Source organism: Nomascus leucogenys, chromosome 9 (assembly GCF_006542625.1).
Source record: "Nomascus leucogenys isolate Asia chromosome 9, Asia_NLE_v1, whole genome shotgun sequence".
Classification (NCBI taxonomy): Eukaryota; Metazoa; Chordata; class Mammalia; order Primates; family Hylobatidae; genus Nomascus; species Nomascus leucogenys.
Window position 1 is genome coordinate 31,246,810 of NC_044389.1, and position 27,872 is coordinate 31,274,681.

Here is a 27,872-nt window from a genome sequence, read left to right on the forward strand (position 1 = left end):
CCCTCTCTCTCTCTCTCTTTTTCTCAATCTTGCCATGCCCCACAGACGAAAGGCCATGTGAGGACACAGCCAGAAGGCTGCCATCTGCAAGCCAGGAAAAGAGCCCTTAAGAGTCTGCTAGCACCTTAATTTGGAACTCCCAGCATCCAGAACTGTAAGGAGATAAATTTCTGTTGTTTATGCCACCCAGGCTATGGTATTTTGTAATGGTTGTCCTAGCTAAGATACCAGTTAATGTCTGAAGATAAACTGATATATAAATAACCTTTAATAAAATACTTCTTATTACTCCCACTTAGTACCCAGAAACCTAAAAGTCCAATCTCTGATTTTGCTTCAATTGGCTTTGGGAAAATTTTCAAAATCATTTAAACATTATAATAGCACACCCACGTACTAGACATTTGATTTTTCCATCCACTTTCTTTACTGAGTACAAGCAGTTCTTATCCAAAGATCATTAAGAGGATTAGGCTACAAGAATGGGGGTGGTAAGGAACAGAACAGTTATTGGCCAGAAAGAAAGGAAAATTGTACTATTAATTGTTCAGAGGATAGCACATTATTCTGCACATGTAAACACTCAAGGTAAAATATGGCAGATGAATAAAGAGCTTCTGTATAGAAGAACTATAAACTTTGGCAGGAACCACTGTGCTGCAGCAGTGAAGAGGCCTCCTGCTAGGGGCTGCAATGGAAAAAGTGACCTCAGAGAGGAATTCAGACCAGAAATACTCAGAAAGAGATGAAACACCATGAAGTTTTGGTTAAGTCATTTGGTTCCAGGCTTATAAAAGGGAAAAGCTGTTTTAGTAAAAAATAAAAAATAAAAATAAAAATGCTGACTACGTGAACTTTGCAGATTACTCTTCTATTCTAATTGTAAATTTGAATTCCAAAGTACCTCTTCCTTCATGTTCTTTACAAGAGATCTATGGTGTTTAGTAACATATTCTTCTAAAGAGGCTCAGCCAGGAGAAGCAAATACTTAGTCTGGAGCCATAGGACCTAGCTTAGCGTTCCACTGAGCTCCCCCAGCACAGAGGGCACACTGATTAGGGAGTCCAGAAAAGAAAGGCAAAGGTGGTACCAGAGAGAAATCCTCATGTGCCATTTCCCTCTTTCATGCCCCAGGTAAAGAGGGCACCCCTTTTACAAAAAAGTTTATACCAGCATACCTTGGAGATATTGAAGGTTCAGTTCCAGACCCCTGCAATAAAGTAAATATTGCAATAAAACAAGTCATACAATATTTTTTGTTTCCTAGTGCCTATAAAACTTGCATTTACATGAACATGTAGTATATGGCATCATGTTTAAAAAACAATGCACACACCTTAATTTTAAAATACTTTATTGCAAAAGAGGCTAATGATCATCTGAGGCTTCAGCAAGTCATAATCTTTTTGCTGGTGGAGAGTCTTGCCTTGATGTTGATGGGTGCTAACTGATCAGGGTGGTGGTTGCTGAAGGTTGCGGTGGCTGTGGCAAAGTCTTAAAATAACATACGATGAAATTTGCCAAAATCATTGATTCCTCCTTTCACAAAAGATTTCTCTGTAGACTCTGATGCTACTTGATAGCATTTTACCCACAGTAAAATGTTCAAAATTGGAATCAATCTTCTCAAACTCTGCTGCTGCTTTACTAACTAAGTTTGTGTAATTTTCTAAATATTTTGTCATTTCAACAGTGTTCATAGCATCTGCACAAGAAGTAGATTCCATCTCAAGAAACCACTCTTTGCTCATCCATAAGAAACAACTCCTCATATGTTCAGGTTGTATCATGAAATTATAACAATCCATTTACATCTTCAAGCTTCACTTCCAATGCTAATTCTCTTGTTATTTCTACCACATCTGCAGTTAACTTCCTCCACTAAAGTCTTGAATGCTCAAAGTCATCCACAAGGGTTGGAATCAACATCCTTCAAACATTTTTACCTCCTCCCATGAATCACAAATGTTCTTAATGGCATCTAGAATGGCAAATCATTTTCTGGAAGGTTGTCAGTCTGCTTTGCCCAGATCCATCACAGGAGTAACTATCTATGGCAGCTACAGCCTTACAAAATGTATTTCTTAAGCAATAAGACTTCAAAGTCAAAATCACTCCTTGACCTTATGGAATGGATAATGTGTTCACAAGCATGAAAACAACATTAACTCCTTGTATATGTCCATGAGGGCTCTTGGGTGACCAGGTGCATTGTCAATGAACAGTAATATTTTGAAAGAAATCTTTTTTTCTGAGCAGTAGGTCTCAATCGTGGGCTTAAAATATTCAGTAAACCATGCTGTAAACAGATGTGCTTTCATCCAGGCATCGTTGTTCCATTTATAGAGTATAAGTAGAGTAGATTGAGCGTAATTCTTAAGGACTCCAGGATTTTCAGAATGGTAAATGAACATTGGCTTTAATTTAGTCATCAGCTGCATTAGCCCCAGACAAGAGAATTAGCCCATCCTTTGAAGCTTTGAAGCCAGGCATTGGCTTCTTTCTAGCCATGAAAGTCCTAGATGGCATTTTCTTCCAATATAATGCCATTCTGTCTACATGTAAAGCCTGTTATTTAATATAGCCACCTTCATCAACTATCTTAGCTAGATTTTTCGATAATTTACTGCAGCTTCTACATCAGGATTTGCTGCATCACTTTGCACTTTTAAGTTATGAAGACAGCTTCTTTCCTTAAACCTCATGAACCAAGCTCTGCTAGCTTCAAACTTTTCTTCTGCAGTTTCCTCACCTCTCTCAGCCTTCACAGAATTGGAGAGTTAGGGCCTTCCTCTGGATTAGGTTTTGGCTTAAGGGAATGTTGTAGCTGGTTTGATCTTCTCTGCAGACCACTCAAACTTTCTCCATATCAACAATAAGGCTGTTTCACCTTCTTATACATATGTTCACCGGAGTAGCACTTTTCATTTCCTTCCATAACTTTTCCTTTGCATTCACAACTTGACTGTTTGGCACAAGAGGCCTAGTTTTTGGCCTATCTCATCTTTTGACATGTTTTTCTCACTAAGTGTAATTGTTTCTAGCTTTTGATTTAAAGTGAGAGATGTACTACTCTACCTTTTACTTGAACACATAGAGGCCATTGTAGGGTTATTAATTGGCCTAATTTCAATATTGCTGTTTCTCAGGGAATAGGGAGGCCAGAAGTAAGGGAGAGAAATGGCAGAAAGCCTGGTTGGTAGGGCAGTCAGAACACACGTAACATTTATCAACTGAGTTTGCTGTCTTATATGGGCACAATTTGTGGCACACCAAAACAATTACAATAGTAACATCAAATATCCCTGATAAAAAGATCACCATATCAGATATAATAATAAAAAAAGTTTAAAATATTGCAAGAATTACCAAACTACGACAGAAAGATATGAAATGATCACGTTGGAAAAATGGCATCGACAATCTTGCTTGAGGCAGGGTTGCCACAAACCTTCAATTTGTAAAAAACACAATATCCCCAAAACAGAATAAAGAGAATTGCAATAAAACAAGGAATACCTGCTTATATTAAAGCAGCAATGTATATCTTTCACCACCAGCACTTAGCCAGAATAGTGAGTGTTCCAGAGCTGGGGTTTATTGCTATGTGATGTGATCCTGAAATTCATTTAATAAATTAGGCTTTTAGAATGAAAAACTAAAATGTATACTTTCATACGGCTAAGAAAAAAAAAAATATATATATATATATATAAAAAACCCACCCCATCTACCCCTACCCTAAACAGGCTTTTATTTCTAAGTATAGATCTACATTTTAAGCAAAGCATGAATCAAGTCACATATTTAATGTCAGTATAATTTTAGAGGCATGCCAGAAAGAAAAAGGGGATGTAAGTACGCAAAACTTATTTATATTTTTATTTATGCTATTTCCTACAGATTGAAAATAAATTTTCAAGAGCACCACTTCTCCAGCTAATCTACTCTTAGTAGAGTCTGAAAATGCTGTGGTTATCTAGCAGTGCCCTCTGGTGTCCAAATGAATTGTTTTAGTTTGCCTTGAGGGAAAAAATAAGCCATTATATAATCAGACATGTCTATAATCAGCATTCATTCATTTGCCAAGTATTTACTGAGGGTTTACTATATGTGAGTTACTGTGCAAAGAGGCAGGATACAGAGATGTATTAAAAAATACATGATTTCTTGTTCTGTTCTTAAGGAGCCCAGCCTAACAGGGAGACAAATGTAAACTCACAAAATTACTTAAATCACTTTATCTAGTTTTTCATTAAAATGAGACATACACAGCTGGATGGCCTCCCTTTCCACACAGTTCTGGGCCATTATTCATGTTAGGATGTATCTGGCTGGCTTTGGACAGAAAAACTTTGGTGAAGTACACAGGGAACATTCTGAAATAGAGTAAACATCCCAAGACATACGGCAGGATTGAATCCTAGTTTAAAGAGTTGGGAAAGCACCTTTCACAGCCAACCCCAAAAGACACTTTTGGTTTTGTAGTTATATAGAAGCCCGCTGGTCAACAGATCCGACACACAAATCTGACATTATCCTTACACTTCTTTCTGAAAATGCTATTTTTCTAGAATTATAATGAAAGACCTCAACATGAATCAAACGAGAGACTTAAGAAATCGAGACCCTAAGAATTTATCATAAACTGTTTTAGGATTCTTAGACCTGCAAATTTTCCACTAGAGTCACCAAAACACATATTGTTCAGAATAGGTCCATCTTCACGTCTTCTGGGGAAGCAGAGGGAGCCTGAGGGAGTTATGGAGACCTCTCACCAAGAATAAAAGTGAAATTCAAATACCATCAAAGGAAGGAGTCAGGAATGACTACAAATGAAGAATGATGCTTTATACTATTTTCTGATGTTCCTAATTTTCATCATTTTTCCATTCTTGTTATTGTTGTTTCCTAATCAGCCATGAAACCCTAGTGTGTAGGCAGGACCTATGACCTGCTTTCAACCAACAGAATATGGCAAAGGTGATGGGATGTATGTGATTACATTATATAAGATTATAAGGTCTATCTTGCTGAGACTCTCCTTTGCTGGCTTTGAGAAAGCAACCAGTTATATTGAGATGGCCCATGTGGCAAAGAGCTGAGGGTGGCCTCCTGCCAATGGCACATAAGCATTGAGCACTCTCAAAGAACTGAAGGCTATTAATAACCATGTAGGTGAAAAAGCTGACCCTTCCCCAGTCAAGTCTCAGATGAGACTGGAGCCCTGCCCAATACCTTGACTGTAGCCTCATAGAGGACCCAACTAATCTCTGCCCGGGTCCCTTACCCACAAAAACTATAAGATAATAAATGTATGCTGTTTTAAGTTGCTATGTTTGTGGTAATATTATTTTGCAATGATAGATAACTAATACAGATTTCAAGACACCTTTTAATTTTAAAACATTTTTATTATAAAATACAAATAAAAACATTGAGAAAAGACAAAGTCATCCGTTTTCTGCCTCCTATCCCACTATAACCAGTTAGTAATTTGATTTACTTTGTTATCTTTTTATCATATGCTTGGTCTGTTATTTCAGCCATGATTACACCCACTCATACACTTTTCCATTTGTAATTTTTAATTAATGTAATATTTTCATGTTTTTAATAATATTCTTTACTAATTTTTAATAAGTACATTATGTACCATTTGTATATATCTGTTTATTGACTATTTCCTAGACCCAGGGATGGCAAACTATGGCACCACATTTGTAAACAAAGTTTTACTGGAACAAAGCCATGCCCATATTGTTTATGTATTGTCTATGGCTGCTTTTGTGCTTCATACACCAGTGTTGACAAGTTATGACAGAGACAGTAGGTTTAAAAACCTAAAATAGTTACTTTCTGGCCCTTTATAGAAAAAGTTTGCCAATCTTTACCCCAAACTCTAAAGTGGTTTATAATTTGGGCTACTAAAAGTAATGTCATTTGGAACATCTTTGTGCATATAATTTTTCATACTTTGTACAATTTGAGAGACATTAACAAAAGTGGAATACCTGGGTCTAATTAATGAAGACATTTTTATGGTTGATTCTCTCCCATACTGTTGTAATATTCAAGCTATGATATGTGATAAGAATGAAAAGGATGGCCCAGAACTCTTGTAGGTAACATGTCTCTGGTCCCTGTTACTTAAGACACGTAAGTTTACACTCTGGATGAACATGTTTTGAGTTTTCACTTAAAGTTAACCAAAAAACAGAAATAACAGTAACTGCAATGGGAAGACCAATTGAAAGAAATCTTTTACTTTCTACTGGAGAGGAAAAAGTAAACAGAAGTAGGTGACAAGGTATACATAAAATTCCATTCTATGATAGCTGCAGTAGCCAAAAGGCACTGGGAAAAGTTGAGCAAGAGAAAGAGATGGCAGTCTCAACAATGAGCTGGCAGTGGCAGCAAGAAAAAAAGAGGCAACTTTGAGTGTGGGATGACAAAAGCAGCACACAGGTCCCACCCATCTGAATACATCCTAGGCATAAACCTGTATACAACTGTAATTAAACTGTCTCTAGATAAGAAAGTTTTAAAGAAATCACCCTATATTTTTTAAGAAGGAGAAAGTCTTCTACCTGGGGAAGTTTTATTCTTCAGAATGAAAACCTTATGGAATGGGGAAGTCAACCCTCACTATCTAAGTCAACCCTGACTATCTCTGAGATAAAAGATGAAGCAGTCTGATGGGTCTCAAATCCAATCTTGTATGAATAAAACAAGCATCAGGAAACATAGATGTCATCTTGTAAGAGAAATATTCTGGAAAAAAAAAAAGATCAGGATGGACTTTTCTCCGATAAACAATGTAATCCAAAAGCAAAATTAGAAAGATATTTAATGTAATTATCCAAATTATACCAACAAAGTATGTAAAGAAATCACATATAGCACATTTATCTCATTAAAATGTTCCTGTCAAAATGTTAACCAATTTAACATTTCTTAAAGAAGGGTTTTTTTACTTACAACTATTATTAGCCTTTACATTCCACCTCAGTTACTCACTAAATAATTAAATGCATGATAACTTCATAAAATACTTTGGAAAACCATGAAATTCTCCAAAGAGTAAGGAAATCAATTTTTTTTGCAAAAATAACTAGGAACATGCTACTTTGAACAAAATATAACCAATTTTCTGAGGTATGAAAATCAAGACTTTTTTTCTTGAATTTTCCCTATGGCAAAGAAAGTGTCAGTTCTGTGAATGATGAGTCACACTTAAAATCATGTCATAATTTTCCTGTTTTTGTACTTCTTGCTGTCAGTTACCTCAAAACTGACCTGAGGGTCTGGCAGCATAAATCCATCAGTAAGTTTATAATAGACTATTGTAGAATCAGACTCCACTATGGCCAAAGTAAAAGACATCGGCAAATCTGGATCACCTTGCAATTTTCGAGATGCCTTCAAGATCTCCCTTATCCTGAAAATAAAGTCACAATATACTTAGGAGTTGCAGTCACTCAATTAGATGAGATGTGACAGAAGAAAGCACTAGAAAACTTGAAAACAGGTCACAAGAAACCAAACTGAAGTACAAAGAGAAAAAATAATTTTAAAAAATAACATCAGAGGCTTCTGGTATAGTATCAAATTAAGTTTAACATACACATAATTGGAATCACAGAAGGAAAGGAAAGAGAATGGTATAGAAATAGTTGACAGTTTCCCAAAATTGTCGTCTCTGAATCTGAAGTGTACCTTTTATAGATAGCATATAGTTGGATCTTGTTTTTATATCTAATCTGACAATCTCTGCCCTTTTGAGTGTTTATTCAAATTTAAAATTAACATTGGTATGGTTGGATTCATGCCTGCCATTTAGCTATTTGTTTTCTATATATCACATGTCTTTTTTCTTCCTCTCACCCTCCTTTATCACCTTCTTTTCTATTAAATAGGTATTTTCTAGTACACCATTTTAATTAATGTATTTTTTTTACTATGGTTTCTTGAGTTTCTTAGTGATGACTCTAGAGATTACTATTGCATTTTAGTTTATCACAATTTCTCTCAGCTTAATACTAACTTGATTCTAAAAAATATAGAAACTGCTCCAACAGAGCTTTATTCCTTTCCTCCTCCTTTATGCTATTATTGTCATATGTTTATATATTTAAACCCAGTAATATTGTGTTATAATTATTAGTTTAAATAATTTTCTTTTTATAAAGTTAAGAGGAGAAAGGAAAATATATTAGGGTCTTTTACATTCACATATTTAATATTCCTGGTATTCTTCATTTCTTCACATAACTGTCTGGTGTCATTGTTTACTCCAATACAGCTTCATTCCTTCCTCCATCCTTTGTGTTAATACTGTCATATAAGTTACTTCTTAACGTGCTATAAGCCTGGTCAGTTGATTTTTGACAAAGATACAAAGGCAATTCAATGGAGAAAGTCTTTTCAAGGATACTTGAAATGAAGAGAGTAGTACACCTTTATGTCTACACATAAGATTATTATACGAATCAATTAAATGGTATATATGAAAAGACTTCATAAACTGTCAAGTGGTCATATTATGTAGTATATATACAGCTTTGTACCTTGCAAATTGGGATACAATATTTACAGATACCCCTGCCTCCATGATTATTGCTAAAACTGAATACTAACCCAAACATACTAAGGTACACTGTGCCATTAGTGGAAATACAGAAAATGTTTATTTCCTGAAACAGTCTGAATCCCAGAAATTGACTTAGTCCTTAAAAAATTATTTCCACCTATGCTGAACTGCATTACAACTAGCTAGATTCTTATTCATAAGAATGATTTACTTTAGAGAAAGATATTCTGATAAAGCAACGATAGATATTAATCAGAAACTTCATTACTCAGCACTGATGGGAAATCACACTGTGATAAAAGGCATATCACAATTGCTTCTTCAATGCAAATCTTTTAGTGTAGCTAAGTGTTTTCCTTCTTCAAAAGTGGCACACCAATATCTAAATTAATAATAATAGAAAAAGATCAATTTTTATAAGCTGTCCATCTTGAATTAATTTTTTTCTACAAAGATGGAAAAGAAGAAACAGACAATGGATCAACTAAAATTTTAACTTATCTACATCTTTTGTTGTCAGCATGTACCATGATTACTTCGCAGTATGCAATATACATAAAACCCAATATATAATGCACATAAAGCACTTCAATGCCGCAAGATAAATTTCTCTAAACATCCCTAACTGGTAGACTGTGATGAGAATGGGACACAGACAAGAAGGAAGCCTGTTAACACAACTTTTACACATTTTCCATTTCTGAAGATAAAATGTTATTTAAATCAGAAGGTGTGTTTGTATGTGTGTGTCGGGAGGGTGTTCACTAAGGAAAACTATATGGGAATTCTAGCCCATATATTGAAATTTAGAATAGAAATTTCCATCTTATTCACTACTCTTTTTCTATTCTCATTTTATATCTGTTTCCAGAGTTCTTTGATGTAAGCAGCAAAACATTTTCATACTTTCCCCAAATACCCATGCAGGAAACCCTAACATTTGAAAACTAACTCAGCGTTGTAAAAGGGGTTTTGTTTTCAGAGTTGAGAGAAATCACTGTCAAAAATGAAATGGAAGTTCCCATTTCTGAGGCCTTGTTTATGGTATTTGGTTGGAGGGGGCAGGGTAATTGTGAATTACCAGTGAATCTTCTCAGTAGTAACAGAATAAAATAGTTTATCTGCCTCTGTTACTCAAAGTACATTCCAGAAGTCTTACACAGTTTCTTGCTCAGGATCTCTTCTAGTCGATTTTTCAAGTATGTTTAAAGCAAAGCCATCATCTTTTCCTCAACAAACAAGAACAAGACTTTTCTTGTTTGTTTCCATTATAGGATACTGCATTAAATCTTAAAAATGTTTACTTTGCCTTTTAGTCAACAGGTTATACTTTCTCAATCTATTAATAATAACAGTAACAAAAGATTCTGAAGTTTGTAAAAAAACACATATGATTGTAAAGATCCCAAGAACATTTAAGTATCACCAGAATACTATAATCTCACTTAATTTCTAACAAGCTTATGGTTTGAAATCTTACTTTAGAAATGACAGAATGTTTCCTTACATGTATAAATTTTAATAGCTCAGTTCTTTGGAAAAATATTGTGAAGATATTGGAAATATTGTATGTTTCATCACACAAATCTACAACAATAAACGATAAAATTCTTTATAGTTCATATTGGATAGAAATCAACCTATGAAAAATATAACCTATGTATTAATACTAACAGTTTCAAGTTTTAAACTCAGTTATATTTAAAGGGAAAAATCCCACCTAAAGAAAAATATATATCAATAATAATAGCTATTTATTAACAGCAACAAAATTTGATGCGCACAACAGGTTTTTATTTCTCATAACTGTTCATAGAGGAGCTCTGTGTACTGAAAAAAAGTGATTCCAGAGCTTCATATAGCTAACTTGAAAACAAGCCTGAAGCAAATACAGTTAACACTATTTGGCTAATACCTTTAGTCCAAGCTATTTAAATGCTTTCCATAAATCTTAGCATTGATTTTTCTGTAATGATTCTAAAACAGAGACTAAGTAATCTCTGGAGATTTACACAGAGGACAAGAAGTTGAAGACCACATTACTTTTAACTTCAAATGCTATTGAAATAGAATGTATCATGGGTTAAAAGTAGTATTAATTTCAACCCATAGAAAGTATCTCCTATCCTCTTCAATGTGGCCAAATAATATATGCTATAGCCTTATTAGTAAAAGGGAATAATTCCTTGATTTGCCTCATGATATAAGGGAATGACATGCCATAATGCAACTCTGAAACATAATGCAAAATTAAGTTGGTGTCAGAGGCACCAAAGAAGCCTTATTCATCCACAGGCTCAGTCCCAAAGAAAAGTTTCAGGGATAACAGGCCACCTCCTTGAAATCCATGCCAATGCCCCTTCCTAGTAAAAAATCAAGGCAGCTAAAATTCCAAGGGGGTTTACTGAACAATCAAGCTATCCACTCCAGTGGGAAGTCATTCTGTAATGAACTGCAAGCTTTTTTTTAAGGGTAAGAGAAAAAAAATGCTGTATCAGTTAAAAGAAGCTGCCAGAATTGGGGGTTTCACCAGCAGCAGATTTCTAACAGAGGTGAGGTGAGGACACACATCCTAATATGCAGAGAAGCCAAATGACAGAAGTCATTTTGCAGTTATGAGACTTTAGGACTCAAATAAAATAGTGGTCATTAAATGAATTTGTAATAAGGATTATGCTTTCAGAAAGTGGAAATATTTTTCAATTACAGGGAAATAATAATGGACGGTCCTTCAAGAAAGTATGTAGCATTTGAGGATTAAATCTCATAACTAAGAATATCTTCAGAGATGTTCTAAAGAAAGAACTAGTTCTAGTAACCCTCTACTCCAGAATTAATATAAGTCCTTTTCCCGAGGCACTAGGGAAAAAGAGGGGTGAAAGGGCACAGAGAATATAAATGAAAAAAATTCAACTAAAAAGTAAAGAGGCTATTCGTAACATTGGCAGGTTACAATGCAAAGTGTGGAAAACGGTGATAAATCCTGCAAGTGGATGGACTTTGCAGATACATACATATGTGTGTATGTATGTATATATATATATATATATATATATATTTTTTTTTTTTTTTTTTTTTTTTTTTTTTTTTTGAGAGAGTCTCGCTCTGTCACCCAGGCTGGAGCGCAGTGGTGTGATCTTGGCTCACTGCAACCTCCACCTCCTGGGTTCAAGTGATTCTCCTGCCTCACTAGGCCTCCCAAGTAGCTGTGACTACAGGCACACACCACCACACCCAGCTAATTTTTTGTAGTTTTAGTAGAGGCAGGATTTCGCCACGTTGAAGTGCTGGGATTACAGGCGTGAGCCACTGTGCCTGGCAGATTTTGCAGACATTCTAATTTTTTGGAAACTCTTAAAAGGTTGCTTACAGTATATTCTTACATTCTTTAAGGTATTAATTAGGAAGTCTCCGCTGCAGGAACACAGTAGCCTAAGATAGCTTACCCAGTCTTTCAACAAATACTTACTTAGCACCATGTACCAGGTACCAGGTTAGACCCCAGGGATATACCAATAAACAAAACAAAGTTCCCACTTTCAGGGAACTTACTTTCTAGTGGAAGAAAACAGACAGTAGATAATCAAAGAAAACCAAATACGAAATATGTTGAGTAGCATTAATATATCAAGTGTTTTAAAGGAGGACCACTTAATAGGTCCAGGAGGTGAGATAATAGCAGCTTAAGCCAGAGTGGTAACAGTTGTAGTGTAAGTGGAAGAAATGGACAGATTCTGGATGTAATTTTAAGGAACTGACAGGGTTTACTGATAAATTAATTTGGGGGTATGAGAAAATGGAAGAATAAAAACTAAGAGATTATAGCAAGGTTACAGTATACACAGATAATATACAAAAGTCCACTGTATTCCTACATATCAGCAATAAACAATTGGAATTTGAAATTAAAAACAAACCATTTACATTAGCATCATAAAAGATAAATATTTAGGTATAAATCTAACAAAATATTTATAGGATCCATGTGAGGAAAACTGTAAAACTCTGATGAAAGAAATCATAGGAGATCTAAACAAATGGAGAGATGGTCCATGTTCCTGGATACCAATTCTTCTCAATGTGATCTATAGTAAGTGCAATCCCATTCAAAATCCCAGCATGTTGTTTTGTAGATATTGACAAGCTGATTCTAAAATTGATATGGAAAGGCAAAAGAGTCAGAATATCCAACAAAATGTTAAAGAACAAAGTGAGAGGACTGATTTTATCTGACTTTAAGACCTATTACAAGCCGGGCAGTGGCTCACACCTGTAACCCCAGCACTTTAAGAGGCTAAGGCAGGTGGATCACTTGAGGTTAGGAGTTTGAGACCAGCCTGGCCAACATGGTGAAACCCTGTCTCTACTAAAAATGCAAAAATTAGCCAGGTGTGGTGGCATGCACCTGTAGTCCCAGCTACTTGAGAGGCTGAGGCATGAGAATTACTTGAACCCAGGAGGCAGAGTTTGCAGTGAGCCGAGATCGTGCCACTTCACTCCAACTTGGGCAACAGAGTGAGACCCTGTCTTAAAAAAATCACATAAAGAAAAAAAAAGACCTATTGTAAAGCTACAGTAATCAAGACCATGTGGTATTGGTTAAGGAATAGATGAATAGGTCAATGGAATAGAATAGAAAGCTCAATATTGACCCACATAAATAGTCAATTGATCTTTGACAAAAAAAAACACAAAAGCAATTTGATGAAGAAACATCTTTTCAACAAATGGTGCTAGAGTAACTGGATATTCACCTGGAAAAAAATCAGTCTAAACACTGACCTTATATCCTTCATAAAAATTAACTCAAAATGGATCACAGACCTTAATGTAAAATGCAAAACTATAAAACTTCTAGAAGACGAAATAGGATGCCTTGGATCTGGTGATGAGTTTTTAGATAAAATACCAAATGCATGATCCAGAAAAAAAATTATATCAGATTCTATTAAAATTTAAAACTTCTGTTCTGCAAAAGACAACGTTAAGAGAATGAAAATATAAGCCATGGACTGGGAGAAAATATTTGTAAAACACATATCTGATAAAGGACTTGCATTCAAAATATACAAAGAAGTCTTGAAACTTATCAAAAAGAAAACCCAATTTAAAAATGGGCAAAAAATCTGAACAGACACCTCACCAAAGGAGATATACAGGTGGCAAATAAGCATATGAAAAGATGCTCAACATCATATGTCATTAGGAAACTGCAAGAAGTTAAAAGAACAATGAGATGCCATTGTGTGCCCACTAGGGTAGCTAAAACCCAAAATGCCATGCTAGCAAGGATACATATTGCTGAGTGAAAGCCAATCTGAAAGGCTACATACTGTATGATTCCAGCTATATGACATTCTGGAAAAGGCAAAACAACACAGAAAGTAAAAAGTTCAGTGGCAGCCAGGGGTGTGTTTGGGGGTGAAGAGAGGGATGAATAAATGAAGCATAGGGTATGTTTATGGCACTGAAACTATTCTGTATGTGATGATGAATACATGACGTTACACATTTGTCAAAATCCATAGAATTGTGCAATAAAAAGAATAAACCCTAGTGTAAATGACAAATTTCAGTTAATAATACTAATAATGTATGAATATTGGTTAATTGTAACAAATGCACCATACTAACACAAGGATGTTAATAACAGGGGAAACACTGTGCTGGACTGGGACTTAGATGGGAAATCTCTGTACTATCTGCTCAATTTTTTCTGTAAATCTAAAATTGGCCTAAAAAATAACGTGTGTGTGTGTGTGTGTGTGTGTGTATACATTTTAAAATGATTCTCAGCTTTTTGGCCTGAGCTTCAGAATGAATAGAGTTGCCATTTATTGACATAAAGAAAACTACAGAAGGAGAAAGTATAGGAGCAAATCAAGACTTCTTTTTGGACATGCTAATTTGAGATGCCTTTTTTAGATCACAGTGGAGATGTCAAGTAGGCAGTTACATATATGAGTCTGAGGTTCATGGAAGAGGTTGAGATGGAGATAAAAATTTGGGAGTCATCAGTATATCGATGATATTTAAAACCTTAGAACCAGATAAGGCTGCTTAGGGAGTGAGTATAATGAAGAGAAAAGCTCAGATGACTAAGCCCTAGTTACTTAACCTCCTCAAATCCCCAAATTAGGTTCTTGCATTAATAGCTAAACATCTATATCCTTACAGATTTGCACATTGTAATTGGTATCCATTACAGAAAACAGAAACAAGCATTACGATTCCTAATATTCTGACTCAAATAGTTTTCTCACCTTTGTTTCAGGACTTCCTACAGATTTTGTAGTGGCAAAACTCTTGATTTAACTTTCTCTTACCTTTGACTTCCTTAATCCTTAAAAGGTCGCTTCTCCTGAACTGTTACTTCCCAGGAGGAGAGTTGTCTGTTTGTTTTTTCATATTTTTTCTATGTCTGTCTCTCCTTTCCTCCCCTCCTTTTCCCATCATTCCCATCTCTCGTATCACACATACTCACTCCTTCTCCACCCACGCCACACCAATCTAGGGCTTTCTCACCAACTGCAGGCAGGTACTCTCTCTGCCATTACTACATACCCAGTCATAATGAACTATTGGCAAATTTCAGGCCCTCTCAGCCCTCAATACCTTGCTCATGTTATTACTTTAACCAGGGCATCCATTCCCATCCTTGTTCCTTGTTCTTGCATATTTCAAACATCTTGTCCTCCAGTAAGTTTTCCCAGACTCTCTCGTCTCTTTATCCCACCAGTCGAAGTTAGGTCTCCTCCCTCTGTGGTCTTCCTCAGTACCCTGTATGTATCTGTCATTATGTTTATCACACTGGATGTAAATGACTGTCCATCTCAGCTCCAGACTGTTAGCATCTTGTAGGCAAAGCCTATAATATTTTGTACCCCATGAGCCCAGGCAGCCAATAAATAAATAAGCAACTTAGAAAATACTGGAATAATTTGCAATTTACCTTTTTATTCTATCCTAAAACCAAATTTTGCCTCTATGTAGTATATAATTATGTTTATATTCATTATATTTAAATAAAAAGTATAATCAAATACATTTATAACATTTTTAGTGATGGGTAAGAACAGTAAATAAATTTTTAATTTTCCCTACACATCTCAGGATTTTAAAATATTAATTTTTTTCTTCTCCCCATGAAAACACGAAGGCAATGGATTTAAAAATAAATAATTCATCCATTTATATTATCTGGGTTACTGCTGTGATAATACAAACAGCTAATAAAATGTTCTTTAAAGTAATCATGTCCTTTAAAAAAAGAAAAATTACTATTGACAGTCTTTAAAAGCTATATTGGGAAAAATTAATTCTGACAAAGAAAAAATAACTAAAATTCATCGGATTCAATGTATGAGGAAAAGAGAGTACATTCTTTTGAAAACAACATTGAAGGAAATAGGATATGATATGCATTAATAAGCTAAGCATCAGATTAAGCAAATCACCACAGGCTAGGAATCCTAACTTTGGCTCTGACATTCATTTCTAATGTGCACAGAATTATTTTCACTTCTCTTAAGGCATAAATTCCTTTAACTGTACAATACTCTTGCCAAAATAATTTTATTCAAACCAACTTTTAAAAGCTCTTAGACTTTTAGCTTCATGGTAGCTAAGCTTGCAGAGGAGCAATTTGGTATATGGAATGTTTACATCTTTTTCTAAACTTCTCAAGTAATATGCAGATGCCAGGAAGAACTTTTGAAATATTTTTGCCTCAGATAAGATGGCTGAGTGTATTCAGTTTAGAAAGGTAACCAACTGCCACGAAACAATAACAACAAAAGAAATGCCACTATTTGTGGTCCTAGGGGAACAAAATGGTGATGGGAAAGGCTCCATTCTCCCATCCACTATTCTTCTCTGACACTGAGAAGAAAGAACCATTTATAATTTAGTCAGGTTTGAAAGGATGAATGATTCACGTATTACTAAGGAAGGAACTACAATCCTTTGGGGAAAAAAAAGGAGATTAATAGTTTCAGAAAGCTGTATCTTAACTGTGCCTGGATTTTATAATTGTGTAAGACATTTCACTTCGCTCAGCTTTTTTTTTAACTTACATATAACCACAGATGAGCTTAAAATACGTCAGCTAAGGTTTTCCCACCTCTTATATCTTACTGAAGAAACAAAATTTACATTAGAATTGGGAGGTGACATAGGGTCTATGAGGGGGAAAACAAACAAACAAAAAAAAACCCTACCAGTAGTTAAAGACTAGAAAACCATTTTTTCCCTTATAATTTGAGTCCCTGTATAAGTCATTTAAGATATCTTCCCATTTGCAACTACCTGTAGTACTACTACTATTACAGAAAATTGTAATACTATTATCCTAATTTCAGTATAGTATACTTCTACCATTTAGGGCACTCAATAAATACCAACGGACCCAAGGTGGTCCAAAGTGAAGCTAATCAGGCTATCTGAACATAAATTTGACTTCATTTGCAATCTTAGCACTGAAAAAGATAGGTCACTAGTTTTAGTTAGTATTCCTCTTGTTGTCTCATCTTTAAATCCATCAGATCTCTTTCATCTCTGTGTATCTATGAATATGATTTTATATCATTGCTGTGTCTGAGCAAACTGTACCTCTACAGTCATTTACCAAAGTTGCTTCATGTATTCCTTAGATTCAGTTTAGCAAAGAAACAATCTAGAGTACTCTCCATATGGATACCATGCAAATATACAACTTAATAGGGCATTATAATGCAAACTAAAAATTATTTTACATTAGCTTTAGGAAGTATTTTTAGATGAGAGAAACAAGAAACACTAGCAATTAATTACTTCATACTCCATCAGCAAAATTTTCCCACTAGATAATCAGAAATGGGCACTTTATCAATTTTATTCTCCCATTACAGATCAGGGAATAACATTAAATCAATATTTTCATAAGGACTATTACACAGAAGACCTTCTGAAGCTTGAAAAATATGACAAAGTGTTTTAACTGTGATCACATATCATATATAACTGCTTTACAGAAAACACTAATCACAAACCGTACTTGTGCTCAAAGTAATGCATTCACTCACAGTCATTCAAATACACATTCACCCTGTAATGGAATCTGTCGACACTCTTGTCAGAAAGTATGTAAACAAAATCACCAGGTCTAAAGCCTGGGAAAGTAAGTGGGAAGCAGACACTAAAAACTGTTCAGGCATTCTTAGAAAAGCACACAGATATAACATTAAACACTCCCTAGAACAATTACCTTTTAAGGAGGCAGAAAATACATATACACCATAAAATAAATAATAAACCATATAAATATACATGCCACTCTGCCACATAACAGTCAAGTGGTGACTGAAACAGTGGGACTATTTGTCATCACTAGGGAAATATTTTGTAACTAAGTTGTAGTTAACTATGTAAATGACAGAGTTTGGTCCAGTTTTACAAACAACAGATTATAAAATTTGTCTCCTTCAATAAAAGAGACAGTTATCAGGCCTTATGTGCTATATGCTCTTTGTAAATAATAAGAAATTGTAGCTCCAGCAAACTGCCAACTCCTCTGGCTCTACAGCTATGTATGCTACCCAACTCTCCTACTAATAAAAATGTTATAAGGTTTTTTGAGGAATACAAAGCATTTTTTAAAGCACTATATTCAAGCAGCTAAGAAGCACAGTCTAAAATGGTGATTTACAACTGGTGTGCTGAGGTTGGTTGTATAGTATGTGGCAAGTAATTTGTTTCTAACAATAGAGTACTAAAGTTGGCAGGGTATTTTTAAACATAAAACTAATATTCCTGATAATATTATCAGTCTCACCAGTGATATTCCAACATTCTTTCTTGAGTGAGAGTCAAAAGACAAATTAGTGCTAAGAGGTCCTGGGAACAATATATGGGCCAAAGCCCATTATTATTATAAAACAAAGAATAATGGCTATTTTTTGGGGGAAGAAAGATTATGATTGGGATGGGGCACATTGAAAAGTTTGTGGGGTGCCTAGAAAAGTTCTATTTCTTGACTTAGTTATAATTACAAGAGTTCTAGATGTTTGCCTTATAACTCATTAATTTATACATTGGTATCGTGTGGATTTCCGTATCTAGTTTCATTTACAATAAAATCTTTTTAAAAACCAATAAAGCAAGAGAAACTCTAATAGCTGTGAGGCTGAGACCATGGTACAGCTCACTTAATCTTGTATTATCTTTTGGAAAAAGTGGGGGTACAAATAAAAATATACTTTTAACCTCAGCTTTTTGTATGTAAAGTTAACGATAAAACAAACACCCTGTATACCACTAGGGATTTTGGTGCTGATTTAATGAAAGTCTACTTGTAAAAATATTTTGAAATACTTTGAAATTCTATAACATTCTCTGCAAATGCAAAGTATTCTTAAAACCACATAGAATAAACAATAGTCTCACTTCCTTGCTTAAAGCCCTTCAATGACACCACTCATTTAGCAGTAATTTTCACAGTGTTCTTTGTGGAAACCTAAGACTCCACAGACATGCTTCAGGGGCAGGGCATCATGTACAGATATGCAGATTGTGCTTTGCACAAGGGTATCTGGCACAAGTGGATCTAAAATCTGGCCTTCACTGTTCGCCAAGCCTTGAACCTTAGTGAAGAGACATTTTTCTTTGTATGTGGAGAGGGAGCTCCTTTTCCTAAATTGTTCAAAGACTCTCTAAGTGCTAGCTGTAGTTCTGTTCAAAAGTTCCCCATTAAATAGTACCTTATTTCTGTCAAACAATAAAAACAAACTGTCTGCAAGTCTTCTTCAAAGTTAAGACAAACCACAGACAAACACATTTTACATTTGTAATTCCTTCATTTACAAACATATTTGAGCATTTGAGTTCCTCTTCTGTGAGTTGCCTGTTCATATTCTTTGCCCATGTTTCCCACTGGGATTTTTTTCCTGAAGTCACAGAAGCTAATTCTAAATTAACTTGTCAGTTATGCACATGCTATAAATCTTCTCCCAGTCTGTGAAAACTTACACATTGCAAGTCCAAGTGTAAACTGGTAATAATCCTTTTGAAAACAATTTAGCAATAACCAGTAAAGATGAAGGGATAGGCCAGGCCTAGTGGCTCACACCTGTAATGCCAGAATTTGGGGGGTCAAGGTGGGCAGATAACTTGATGTTAGGAGTTCGAGACCAGCCTAGCCAATAAGGTAAAACCCTGTCTCTACTAAAACACAAAAAATTAGTTGGGCATGGTAGTGCATGCCTGTAATCCCAGCTACTTAGGAGGCTGAAGCAGGAGAATCACTTGAACCCAGGAGGCGGAGACTGCAGTGTGCCGAGATCATGCCACTGCACTCCAGCCTGAGCAACAGAGCCAGAATCTGTCTTAAAAAAAAAGACGGTATAAAGGCATAAATGTCCCAGCTATTCTTATGAAAACTCTCATACATGAGTACAAGGAGGTACTCACAAGGCTATTCATTAGAATACCATTAGTAATAGCAAAAAAGTAAAAACAGTGATGGCCTTCATAATCTAAATAAACCTTCCCATCTAATTTTCCATCCTTTCCCTCTTTTCTCTGAAATTTTATTCATTCATTTATTCATTTGCTGCCTTAAGGAATATTACTAGACACCTACTCTGACTAGACACCATGCTAGGTAGGCAGTCATGCTTAATTACTTGCAGTTGCCCTACTAAACCATGGTCTCTTACTGGATAAAGAGACTTTTCCTGTCCTTCCTCTGGGTTTTGACATAATTTTGTACATATCCCCGTTAAACTACTTATCAGTACTCCATAATACTTGTCATTCAATTATCTACCTACAAAATAAGTGAAGGCAGTCCCAAATCACACATTCAATTAAATATCTGAACAAAGGGCAATTCTGTTTTTTTAGATTCCACCCAACAATTACCAAAAAAAAAAAATGTATTTTCTAAGCAAATATTCAGTGCTAGAATACTACTTTCATGAGGAGGTCATGAAAGTATTTGTTATCATGGTATCCCCAGCAGCTAGATCATTGCCTGACACATAAGAGTCACTCAATAAGTAATTGTTAAGACCAAAAAGCCCAAACAATATTATCTGATAAATAATAATATTTAACAGTGAAAACAGAATCATTAATTTATGTAGACGTTTTATCACTGAATAAGTAAAAGCTGTTTTCCCTCTTAAATAAAAAGCATTTTTTCTTTCATGATGAGTTACCCTCACATCTTCCCACCAAATACTTTCAGGACATGTCCCAATGAATTTCTTTGTTATACAAGGTTATCAGAGACTCAACATCAATCATTTTCTTCTCTGTGTTACTAACACAGAAAAATTCCCACATTAACTATGAAAGGCTGGAATTGCAGCATTACTGTTAGATATATAACATATTATAAAATACACCAAAAGTAAAAATAGATAAAAGTATGCCTACTACCTAAAAGACTGCCCTGTTAAAGACTGAGTAATGAAATCACACATACACACATATACACACACACATTTCCATTTGTTAAAAAGTTATTTGCATAGTTTGAGTTGAGAAAATGTTATGCACTAAAAGGCATATAAATCTAGTATGTATCAGGCCTCATTTGAGCTATATTCTATATTAGTATTCTACTGTATAATATAGTTAGGAATATTTATATAAAAACAAGACATAAAGATTTAAGCTCTCTCAGTCATTAAATGCAAGAGCATCAAAATGGCTTACCAAATTATCATTCCAACTAATTCTACTTGAAGAAGAAAACAAGCTTTAGCCATTCAAGCTAAAAAAGCATTAATTACCACTTGGAAAATACTAGAAATTAACAATGGAAACAAATTTGTACTTCTAGACTTATGAAATGATTTTGATTAAAATAGGCTATTGCTTTCATTAATTTTATTTTTTAGGAATAAATGCAGGTTAGTTTCAAATAGTAGCTCCTTGTCCAAACAAATAACATAACATTAATACTAGCTAGGACAACATTTGTTACAATAATTAAAAGACAGAAGTAATGAGTTCTGAGGAATGAATTAAGACTCTTGGATATAGGATGGCTTGGAAATCATGCTAGTAAAAACCGGAAAGTACTAGTGATTAAATCTGATGTCAATGCTAACAACTATTTGTAATTCTCAAACACAGAAAAAACTCCACAGTAAGGAGCTTCTCAAAGAAGCATATGAATAGACTGACATATTAAAAAACAATTGTCATTATGAATCATAAATCCAAAAAATACTTCACAGAAATCTGCAAATTTAGTTTAATATGGCTTTATGAAATATGCACAATGAAAATAACCAGTTACAGCAGCTTTAATTTAGAAGGGATCTTGCATGTACTGGTAATCTAAATCCCTCAACAACAAAAAAAGACAAGAAAACTGAAACCCAGAGAAATTAGGTGTGTTGCTAAATATCAAACAAAATGTTAAGTGTCAGTCCCAAGACTAGAACCCAGGTCTTAAGACTTTATAGTCTGGGGCTCTTTCTACTAGACTGCTATGTATTCAGTCATAGTCAGCTAGAAAAAATGTAAGTATTCATCAACAGTATTCATGCTGGAATTTAAGAGGCTCTGCTCTTTTCCCTACTTACATGCCACCCAAATAGAGCTGTGTTTTCCTTTGTTCATTCCTCCCATATCCCACTCTCAAAGGTTTACAGCTCCCCTTTACATGCTCAATATTACTCTCTTCCACTATCCTCTTGAATCCATCCTTCCTCATCTCTCAAGAATCTTGCTCCATCAATAATTGCCATCTCTTTTCTATTTTCAGACTTTCTGTAGGACAGTTCACATGGCAGCTGGCTTCCTTTATAGCAAGCAAGAGAGAGTACCCAAGATAGAAGCCACAGTCTTTTGTAACCTAATCTTAGAAGTGACATTCCATCATTTTTGCCAGATTTTATTCATTAGAAAGAAGTCACTGAGTCCAGGTCACACTCAAGGGAAGAGAGTTACATAAGGGAGTGAATACCAGAATTAGAAGAAGCCATCTTAGAAGCTGCCTGCCACAGCTTCTAAAGAAGAAATGCGTAAGGGAGGCTTGCTAACCAGATACCAAGACTTCTTACGAAGCAAGTGATTAAGAGATGTGGTATTGGAAAAAGGACAGATAAACTGACTAATGGAATATAATAGAGAACCCAGAAACAAATTAATGCATGTTTGGAACTTTGGAAAATAGCAGAAGTCATATGTCAGATAGTGAGGAAAGGAGCAACTATTCAGTAAATGGAGGTAGAAAAAGTGGTTATCCACATGACAATGGTATCCCTAACCTCCTCTCACACCATTAAAAACAACAAGAACAATAGAACTCTTAGTGAAAATATAAGTGAGCATTTTTTAGACCATTAGATAGAAAATATTTCTTAAACTAGACACAAAGACGTTGATTATAAAAGATGGATAAATATGATTGTATTCAAATTAAGAACTTTATTTATTGAAAGACATCTTAAGACAGTGAAAGACAGATTTAAAAACTGGAAAACACAATCAAAAAACTATTAGGGTCAAGAATATATAAAGAATTCATACAAGTCAATGAGAAAACTAAAAACAACCCAACAGGCAAAAGATATGAACAGATATTTCTTATAAATAATACATATATAAAGAAATATTCAGTGTTATGAGTAATAAGGGAAATGTAAATTAAGACCACAATGAGAATAATCCATTCCGCTGGCAAAAATTTAAAAGTCTGACAATACTAAATGTGAGAGACAATACAGCTCCAAAGGACCTTATTTAGACTGCAGGTGAAAAGTAAATTGAGGCAACCACTTTGAAAATAGTTTGAAATTATCTCCTAAAGTTAAACATTAGCAATACTCCATCATCGAAGGAGTGGATGTGAAAATGGTGGTATAATCACACAATGGAATGTTATGTGGCAGCTCAAAAAATGCACAAGAATGGATGAATTTTAGCAAGATAATATTAAGTGTATAAGGTCAGCCTTAAAAGATAAATTTTTTAATTAAAGTTAAAAACATCTAAAATTTAAAAATTCCCAATGTACATGGAATTCAGAATGACAGTTACCTCAGGTCAGTGAAAGCACGTTAAGGAAGGGACTTATAAGATTAGATGTTAGTTATTGTCAAGAATCTAGTTTTGCTTTGGGTGATGGGTACAGAGATACTTATTACATTATTAAAAATAACTAAGTAAATAAATAAAAACCAAGCATGAACTAATAATGAGAGTATGTCATGAAACAAAGACATGTTTAATCCAATGCTGTGTACCTAAGCTTTTTAAAAAAAGGTCCTAAAGAAAAGTCTTTTTTTTAAAGCTTTTAAAAAAAGCTACATGAAAATTTGATTTCAACTTGCATGTTAATCATGCTTTTCACCAACTCCTATATAAAGTATAATTTGTATTACATGCTACATCTTATAACATCTGTTATTTCATATGTAATGGTCTTGCTTCCTTACCAAGAATATAAATATTTCTACCATACATACTGTCTCTGAAAAAGTACTGACCATAGAGTAAGTGCTAAATAAATACTTGTTGAATGCTTGATATACTTTGTATATTTGTTCCTGCCCAAATCCCATGTTGAACTGTAATCCCCAATGTTGGAGGTGGGGCCTGGTGGGAGATGTTTGGGTTATAGGGGTAAATCCTTCATGGCTAGGTGCTGTCTTCAGGACAATGAGTTCTCGTGAGATCTGGTCATTTAAAAGTGTGTGGAACCTCCCCCTCAACACTCTCTCTCACTCCTGCTTTTGCCATATGATGTGCCTGCTCTTGCTTCACGAACTTCCTCCATGATTATAAGCTTCCTTAGGCCTCCCTAGAAGCCAAGTAGATGCCAGCACCATGCTTACCGTAAAGCCTTCAGAACTATGAGCCACTTAAACCTCTTTTTTTTTTTTAAGAAATTACTCAGTCTCAGGTATTTCTTTATAGCAATGCAAGAATGGCCGAATACAACACTCATATTTAACTTATTCCTCAAATAGCCAAGAGTAAAGCTATGAACCCTGTATCCTAAATTTCTTTAAAAATATTATATTACTATGTTTAATGTTTCCTACTGCTTTACTCGGGAAAGGAACTTAGACCAAAATCACCTGCTCACCTGTTATGGCTGAGGGAAGCAGTGATGGGGGTAGGCACCACAGTCTGTAACCCTTCCCCTTCTATCTCAGTACCAACAAGGCAGATGAGCTGGAGTTCTGGTAATCCTACACAGTTTACTTCATGCCAGCTTTTGCCTGAAAGAGCATCATTGAATGGACAATAATGTTTATTAAATACAAAAAATAAAAACTCCAAACTTCTACCTAATACTCAGTTGAACAAATATCACTCATAACACTACCTCCTGTCTTTGCTTTTCTAGTAGTTTCTGTTACTCAACAATTCCCAATGTAAATAAATAAATTGCAAAATTAACAGCAAATGCATAAAAGATTGCTTATTATGTTAAGAATGCTATATCCCAATCCAACCCCCCCAAATCCCTACCACAGTCCCAATAACAAAACAATATAAACAAACAACTTACTTTCCATGAGGTCCAGGTAAACCAAGAATGCTACATAAACTTGGGTGGCATCTCCTATATCTAATTCCATCATTTCTAAATACTGAAAATTAAAATATAATTGTCAAATTGAGAAGGAAAAATTATTTAATATTTTCTTCCAATCATCAAGTAGTCATCAAGCGTATATAATCTATAAAATTCTTCTAGGTATAGTGGAAGTTAAAAGGCAATATAAGATCTTATCTCTGTCTCTGAAGAACTTGCAATTGTTAAATACATGCACACTTAAAATTGTTAGGCAAATAACAATATATGACTGTAAGTGATTAAAAACCATGTAAATGGAATAAAAAACAAGACACAGCCGGTCAGAAGAGCTCTACTCAGAGGGACTGGTGAAAGCTTTATAGCAGAGGTGGGATGGGATACAAGTTGAGCACTGAGGAACATTATGATTTAAGTAAGTGGAGAAGTAGAGTAATACTGCAAGTAATTACACAAAGGTGGGATTAAGCCACATACCTTCAACTATCTGCCAGCAATAGAGAAACCTTTTTAATAAAATTTGTACTGGGACATGTTAGTGGGTACTGTGTATTTCCCTAGCCTCTTATTTGCATATGGAGAGAATCTGCTAGAGTATCAGTCCCAGCCTCTCTACCCACTCTTTCTCACTTTAAGAGTAGATTTTTTAAAAGGAATTGACAAGGAACTAGAGAAAGCTGCTTCTTTCAGACTACTGGTCAGCATAAGGGGAATATTTTTCAGGGGCCTATACCTGCAGCAGAATTCTGAGGCTGCCCAGCTATGCTAGCGACTAGGTGGATATGCACGGCTAATGCTGAGTTGAATTATTAGCAGACCTGCATGGGACAGGTCTAAAGTCACATTCTCCCATCAGCTTCACTGTAACCGTACAGGTTCAGGAGGACAGGGGTTAATTAGTTGTCGACTTCAAACATGTTTTGAAAATAACACCCAAAACATAATTTTGAGCCAGGTTACAAGGCCTTGGTGGTCAAGCTAAACGTGTGATTTTATCAGTATGGAAACACTGAGGATTTCTAAGCAGGAGAATAATAAAATAAAAGTGTGTTTGGGGATAATAAATCTGGTACCATTTTACTGGATGAAACTACATAATTTTTAAATTAACAGAAAGGTGAAAGTGGAAAAACAAACACCCCCTATTATTTTATTACTTCTGTTCTTTTTCTTTTAAAAATTAATTTGATCCTTCAAGAAGAGAAATCAAAAGGGAAGATTTGATGGTCAAGGTGTATGTAGCCATTAACTTGAAAAAGAAAACAATCTACAAGTATATAAACTGAATAACACCACCAAATCTAGATAAGGTTTTAAAAAGTTGTTACTAGTGTTTCACTTATTAAGTACTTATATAGTGCTTTCTGTATGTTGAATGGCTTACAAATATTCATTAATTTAATCCTGTAACAACCCTACAAGTAAGTATGGACTATTAATATCCCCATTTTTCTGCTGAGGAAACTAAGGCATAATAAGATCAAGCAACTTGTCCCAAATCACAAGGTTGATAAGTGACAGAATCAAGATTTAAACTGAGTCTGATTTTGAGTTCATGCGCCTAACCAATATGCTGCCTCTCCATGCTATTGTTTCCCTAAAAGGGCACTAAATATTATTTCCATGCTATTGTTTCTTTTTCTCAGCTTTTGGGAGGATGAAGGGGACAGAGTAGGAAGATAAAATTAAGCAAGAGAAGCTGAAAAAGGTTAACTCTTCAAACTTATACCTTCAAATTTTTTCTTGGCTCTTTTTAGATGATTATCAATTATTGCTCTCTAGCAGAAGTGTGCAATTCTGTTAAAGTACCATAGAGACCAGTTTTTGAGATTCTTACAAAACCCACATCTCCATTCACTGTCTATTCACCGCTTGGAACCTTACTGGTACAAGGCAGTAATGTCTCAAGCAGAAGCAAGCGGGGGACTATCTTGATCTCGCTTGCTGCTAATCTAGAAAAATGCACGCAAAATGTGAGTAGCTCTGCTTTGAGCAAGAACCTACTCAAACTTTCGAAGAAATCCGAAATATTAGGAATCTGCACCTTTGCAAAATAAAGATGCACTCTGGGCCCAAGGCTAAGCGTAAACGTGACTGTGCTTAAATCTTTATCACTATGGACCCCCAGATCTTATCCATCGCCCACAAATTGTCTTGCATGGTTACCGTGAGGATTAAATAAACTTATCCCCCAAAGGGGATTTACCTAGACAGCAAAACTAGTGGAGCGCTTATTAGGGATCGCTGGCTTGAGAGGGGCGGAGTTACCGTCTGGCTCTCAGTTCCAGAATGGCTTTGGCTAGGGGGTTGAGATAGTGCGACTTGTTTAAACAAACAAAACCGATGCTGCCTGAGGCTGGCAGTTGTGCACACCGGTCCCCCTCGGTGAGGGTGGCGCGCGTCCTCAGCTCTCCCACTGAGGAAGAAAGAAAGAGAGCTGCCTGGGGGTTCTGCCTGGGTTAGGGGCCTGGACGGCGCCCTGCTCCTCTCGCGCCTCCTGACCTTAGGGTGAGTGCCCATCCAGGCGTCTTCGGGGGCCCACGAGGGAGCTCCGCCGCCGTCGCCAAAGCCGCGAACACCTCCCGGACCCAGGCCGCTGCAGCCGGGGGTCGGCTCGGAATCGCCGCGCTCCTCCATGCCGGCCGGTGCAGCGCTCCCGTGGTGCACCACGACCCGCGCCCGGCCAGAAGCAGCGGCGCGCGAGCCTGTGGGTTCCGCTTCCCCGAGGCTCGCAGC

At 35.6% G+C, this 27,872-nt stretch overlaps 1 protein-coding gene across 3 annotated transcripts; it reads right to left on the minus strand.

The window, feature by feature from the left end:
- Positions 1 to 5,393: 5,393 nt before the first annotated feature.
- Positions 5,394 to 27,872, minus strand: TSEN15 (tRNA splicing endonuclease subunit 15). 3 transcript variants are annotated; one of them, XM_030818758.1, is made up of 5 exons: positions 27,639 to 27,872; positions 25,110 to 25,191; positions 24,681 to 24,816; positions 7,404 to 7,441; positions 5,394 to 6,774 (listed from the first exon to the last, which is right to left on the minus strand). In XM_030818758.1, exons 1-5 carry the CDS (start codon positions 27,771 to 27,773, stop codon positions 6,668 to 6,670), a joined length of 498 nt encoding a protein of 165 aa, XP_030674618.1. In that variant the 5' UTR covers positions 27,774 to 27,872; the 3' UTR covers positions 5,394 to 6,667. The 3 variants fall into 3 exon arrangements, with proteins under 3 accessions (XP_030674618.1, XP_030674617.1, XP_012357527.1); XM_030818757.1 differs by having other exon boundaries at positions 7,300 to 7,441; XM_012502073.2 differs by lacking the exon at positions 5,394 to 6,774 and having other exon boundaries at positions 6,799 to 7,441.

Excerpts from the sequence above, each read along its gene's own strand:
- TSEN15 (XM_012502073.2), bottom strand. The coding sequence starts at position 27,773 with ATGGAGGAGCGCGGCGATTCCGAGCCGACCCCCGGCTGCAGCGGCCTG. Across the intron at positions 25,192-27,638 it reads GGATGGGCACTCACCCTAAG|TATTTAGAAATGATGGAATT; the intron begins GTCAGGAGGCGC and ends TTTAATTTTCAG. Across the intron at positions 24,817-25,109 it reads TTACCTGGACCTCATGGAAA|GCAAAAGCTGGCATGAAGTA; the intron begins GTAAGTTGTTTG and ends ATGCTCTTTCAG.